This window comes from Conger conger, chromosome 4 (genome assembly GCF_963514075.1).
Source record: "Conger conger chromosome 4, fConCon1.1, whole genome shotgun sequence".
In the NCBI taxonomy this organism is placed as follows: Eukaryota; Metazoa; Chordata; class Actinopteri; order Anguilliformes; family Congridae; genus Conger; species Conger conger.
In genome coordinates this window covers 76,944,002-76,949,001 of record NC_083763.1, presented here as the reverse complement: position 1 = coordinate 76,949,001, position 5,000 = coordinate 76,944,002, and the positions used below count along the sequence as shown (strand labels likewise).

At 55.0% G+C, this 5,000-nt stretch overlaps 1 protein-coding gene across 2 annotated transcripts in view; it reads left to right on the top strand.

Annotated features, from left to right (window-relative positions):
• rabggta (Rab geranylgeranyltransferase subunit alpha) overlaps positions 1-5,000 on the top strand; it is a 24,424-nt gene that overhangs the window by 11,154 nt on the left and 8,270 nt on the right. For both annotated transcript variants that reach the window (XR_009708528.1, XM_061238549.1), the window contains exons 8-10: positions 342-424; positions 991-1,086; positions 4,913-5,000. The exon at positions 4,913-5,000 is cut by the window's right edge and continues 18 nt beyond it. Coding sequence is in view for 1 of the 2 variants with exons in the window: in XM_061238549.1 (XP_061094533.1) it covers positions 342-424; positions 991-1,086; positions 4,913-5,000 (267 nt within the window). In the remaining variant the exon portion in view is untranslated. The remainder of the gene's footprint in view (positions 1-341; positions 425-990; positions 1,087-4,912) is intronic.

The window sequence follows — 5,000 nt, the reverse complement described above, 5'->3', positions numbered from 1 at the left end:
GTGTGTGTGTGAGTGTGTGAGTGTGTGAGTGTGTGAGTGTGTGTGTGTGTGTGTGTGTGTGTGAGTGTGTGAGTGTGTCAGTGTGTGTGTGAGTGTGTGAGTGTGTGAGTGTGTGAGTGTGTGAGTGTGTGTGTGTGCGTGAGTGTGAGTGTGAGTGTGAGTGTGTGAGTGTGAGTGTGAGTGTGAGTGTGAGTGTGAGTGTGAGTGTGAGTGTGAGTGTGAGTGTGAGTGTGAGTGTGTGAGTGTGTGAGTGTGTGAGTGTGTGAGTGTGTGAGTGTGTGAGTGTGTGAGTGTGTGTGTGTGTGCGTGTACGTGTGTGTAACAGTCTGTCTCTGTCACAGCTGAGCGGGAGGAGATGATCAGCTGTGTGTATGTTAGCAGAGAGGGAGAGAGGGTCATCGTGGCTTTCTCCAGACCTGTGAACGTGAGTCCTGCTGCCTCCCCATCACCACTCCCCCTCTCTCTCCCTCCCTCTCTCCCGCTCTCTCTCCCTCCCTCTCTCCCGCTCTCTCCCTCTCTCCCTCCCTCTCTCCCTCTCTCCCGCTCTCTCTCCCTCCCTCTCTCCCGCTCTCTCTCCCTCCTGCTCTCTCTCTCTCTTTCGCTCTCTCTCTCTCTCCCTCCCTCTCTCCTGCTCTCTCTCCCTCCCTCTCTCCCTCCTGCTCTTTCTCTCTCTTTCGCTCTCTCTCTCTCCCTCCCTCCCGCTCTCTCTCTCTCTCGCTCTCTCTCTCCATTAATCCAAGAATTCTTTATTGACATGATAAAATACAATGTATTGGCAAAAACAACATTAAACACAATTAACTACTCTCTGAATGTCACCCTCTCTTTCTTTCTCCCTCCCTCTCTCTCCCCCTCTCTCTCTCCATCTCTCCCCTCCTCTCTCTTTCCCTCTCTCTCTCTGTCTCTCTCTCCCCCCTCTCCCCCTCTCTCCCTCTCTCTCTCCCCTCCTCCCTCTCTCTCCCCCTCCCCTCCCCTCCCTCCCTCTCTCAGGCCCTCTCCGCGGGGCTGCTGCTGGTGGTGGATGGGCAGCCCCTGACTGTGGACTGGAGGAGCACTCACCCACGATTCCACCACAGCCCCGTCTGGGTATCCTTTCGGCAGGGGTCAAGGGTCAGGAGGCCAAGGGCTCATGTTGATCTTCAGCTTTCCAGAAGCCCGCGCTGCTCTTCTGTTTCAGCTCATCTTTAGTGTGAGCTCACCTCTCGCGCTGGAGGTCAGCCCTGTTTCAGCTCATCTTTAGTGTGAGCTCACCTCTCGCGCTGGAGGTCAGCCCTGTTTCAGCTCATCTTTAGTGTGAGCTCACCTCTAGCGCTGGAGGTCAGCCCTGTTTCAGCTCATCTTTAGTGTGAGCTCACCTCTAGCGCTGGAGGTCCGCCCTGTTTCAGCTCATCTTTAGTGTGAGCTCACCTCTCGCGCTGGAGGTCAGCCCTGTTTCAGCTCATCTTTATTGTGACCTCACCTCTAGCGCTGGAGGTCAGCCCTGTTTCAGTGCATCTTTAGTGTGAGCTCACCTCTAGCGCTGGAGGTCCGCCCTGTTTCAGCTCATCTTTATTGTGACCTCACCTCTAGCGCTGGAGGTCAGCCCTGTTTCAGCGCATCTTTAGTGTGAGCTCACCTCTCGCGCTGGAGGTCCGCCCTGTTTCAGCTCATCTTTATTGTGACCTCACCTCTAGCGCTGGAGGTCAGCCCTGTTTCAGCGCATCTTTAGTGTGAGCTCACCTCTAGCGCTGGAGGTCAGCCCTGTTTCAGCTCATCTTTAGTGTGAGCTCACCTCTAGCGCTGGAGGTCAGCCCTGTTTCAGCTCAATCTTTAGTGTGAGCTCACCTCTCGCGCTGGAGGTCAGCCCTGTTTCAGCTCATCTTTAGTGTGAGCTCACCTCTAGCGCTGGAGGTCAGCCCTGTTTCAGCTCATCTTTAGTGTGAGCTCACCTCTAGCGCTGGAGGTCCGCCCTGTTTCAGCTCATCTTTAGTGTGAGCTCACCTCTAGCGCTGGAGGTCAGCCCTGTTTCAGCTCATCTTTAGTGTGAGCTCACCTCTAGCGCTGGAGGTCAGCCCTGTTTCAGCTCATCTTTAGTGTGAGCTCACCTCTAGCGCTGGAGGTCAGCCCTGTTTCAGCGCATCTTTAGTGTGAGCTCACCTCTCGCGCTGGAGGTCAGCCCTGTTTCAGCTCATCTTTAGTGTGAGCTCACCTCTAGCGCTGGAGGTCAGCCCTGTTTCAGCTCATCTTTAGTGTGAGCTCACCTCTCGCGCTGGAGGTCAGCCCTGTTTCAGCTCATCTTTAGTGTGAGCTCACCTCTAGCGCTGGAGGTCAGCCCTGTTTCAGCTCATCTTTAGTGTGAGCTCACCTCTAGCGCTGGAGGTCAGCCCTGTTTCAGCTCATCTTTAGTGTGAGCTCACCTCTAGCGCTGGAGGTCAGCCCTGTTTCAGCTCATCTTTAGTGTGAGCTCACCTCTCGCGCTGGAGGTCAGCCCTGTTTCAGCTCATCTTTAGTGTGAGCTCACCTCTAGCGCTGGAGGTCAGCCCTGTTTCAGCTCATCTTTAGTGTGAGCTCACCTCTCGCGCTGGAGGTCAGCCCTGTTTCAGCTCATCTTTAGTGTGAGCTCACCTCTAGCGCTGGAGGTCCGCCCTGTTTCAGCTCATCTTTAGTGTGAGCTCACCTCTCGCGCTGGAGGTCAGCCCTGTTTCAGCTCATCTTTAGTGTGAGCTCACCTCTAGCGCTGGAGGTCAGCCCTGTTTCAGCTCATCTTTAGTGTGAGCTCACCTCTCGCGCTGGAGGTCAGCCCTGTTTCAGCTCATCTTTAGTGTGAGCTCACCTCTAGCGCTGGAGGTCAGCCCTGTTTCAGCGCATCTTTAGTGTGAGCTCACCTCTAGCGCTGGAGGTCAGCCCTGTTTCAGCGCATCTTTAGTGTGAGCTCACCTCTAGCGCTGGAGGTCAGCCCTGTTTCAGCTCATCTTTAGTGTGAGCTCACCTCTCGCGCTGGAGGTCAGCCCTGTTTCAGCTCATCTTTAGTGTGAGCTCACCTCTCGCGCTGGAGGTCAGCCCTGTTTCAGCTCATCTTTAGTGTGAGCTCACCTCTAGCGCTGGAGGTCAGCCCTGTTTCAGCGCATCTTTAGTGTGAGCTCACCTCTAGCGCTGGAGGTCAGCCCTGTTTCAGCTCATCTTTAGTGTGACCTCACCTCTAGCGCTGGAGGTCAGCCCTGTTTCAGCTCATCTTTAGTGTGACCTCACCTCTCGCGCTGGAGGTCAGCCCTGTTTCAGCTCATCTTTAGTGTGAGCTCACCTCTAGCGCTGGAGGTCAGCCCTGTTTCAGCTCATCTTTAGTGTGAGCTCACCTCTAGCGCTGGAGGTCCGCCCTGTTTCAGCTCATCTTTAGTGTGAGCTCACCTCTAGCGCTGGAGGTCAGCCCTGTTTCAGCTCATCTTTAGTGTGACCTCACCTCTAGCGCTGGAGGTCAGCCCTGTTTCAGCTCATCTTTAGTGTGAGCTCACCTCTAGCGCTGGAGGTCCGCCCTGTTTCAGCTCATCTTTAGTGTGAGCTCACCTCTCGCGCTGGAGGTCAGCCCTGTTTCAGCTCATCTTTAGTGTGAGCTCACCTCTCGCGCTGGAGGTCAGCCCTGTTTCAGCTCATCTTTAGTGTGAGCTCACCTCTAGCGCTGGAGGTCAGCCCTGTTTCAGCTCATCTTTAGTGTGAGCTCACCTCTAGCGCTGGAGGTCAGCCCTGTTTCAGCTCATCTTTAGTGTGAGCTCACCTCTAGCGCTGGAGGTCAGCCCTGTTTCAGCTCATCTTTAGTGTGAGCTCACCTCTCGCGCTGGAGGTCAGCCCTGTTTCAGCTCATCTTTAGTGTGAGCTCACCTCTCGCGCTGGAGGCCAGCCCTGTTTCAGCTCATCTTTAGTGTGAGCTCACCTCTAGCGCTGGAGGTCAGCCCTGTTTCAGCTCATCTTTAGTGTGAGCTCACCTCTAGCGCTGGAGGTCAGCCCTGTTTCAGCTCATCTTTAGTGTGAGCTCACCTCTCGCGCTGGAGGTCCGCCCTGTTTCAGCTCATCTTTAGTGTGAGCTCACCTCTAGCGCTGGAGGTCAGCCCTGTTTCAGCTCATCTTTAGTGTGACCTCACCTCTAGCGCTGGAGGTCAGCCCTGTTTCAGCGCATCTTTAGTGTGAGCTCACCTCTAGCGCTGGAGGTCCGCCCTGTTTCAGCTCATCTTTAGTGTGAGCTCACCTCTCGCGCTGGAGGTCAGCCCTGTTTCAGCTCATCTTTAGTGTGAGCTCACCTCTAGCGCTGGAGGCCAGCCCTGTTTCAGCTCATCTTTAGTGTGAGCTCACCTCTAGCGCTGGAGGTCAGCCCTGTTTCAGCTCATCTTTAGTGTGAGCTCACCTCTCGCGCTGGAGGTCAGCCCTGTTTCAGCTCATCTTTAGTGTGAGCTCACCTCTAGCGCTGGAGGTCAGCCCTGTTTCAGCTCATCTTTAGTGTGAGCTCACCTCTAGCGCTGGAGGTCAGCCCTGTTTCAGCTCATCTTTAGTGTGAGCTCACCTCTAGCGCTGGAGGTCCGCCCTGTTTCAGCTCATCTTTAGTGTGAGCTCACCTCTAGCGCTGGAGGTCAGCCCTGTTTCAGCTCATCTTTAGTGTGAGCTCACCTCTAGCGCTGGAGGTCAGCCCTGTTTCAGCTCATCTTTAGTGTGAGCTCACCTCTAGCGCTGGAGGTCAGCCCTGTTTCAGCTCATCTTTAGTGTGAGCTCACCTCTAGCGCTGGAGGTCAGCCCTGTTTCAGCTCATCTTTAGTGTGAGCTCACCTCTAGCGCTGGAGGTCAGCCCTGTTTCAGCTCATCTTTAGTGTGAGCTCACCTCTAGCGCTGGAGGTCAGCCCTGTTTCAGCGCACGGTGTGAGATTTAGGTCTTTAACTCGCTGATTGTCAGATCTGTCAGCTCCCACCTGGGACCATCAGTGACTCCAGTAACGAGCACAACCTGACCGTGCACTGGACCCAGAACCACACGCACAGGG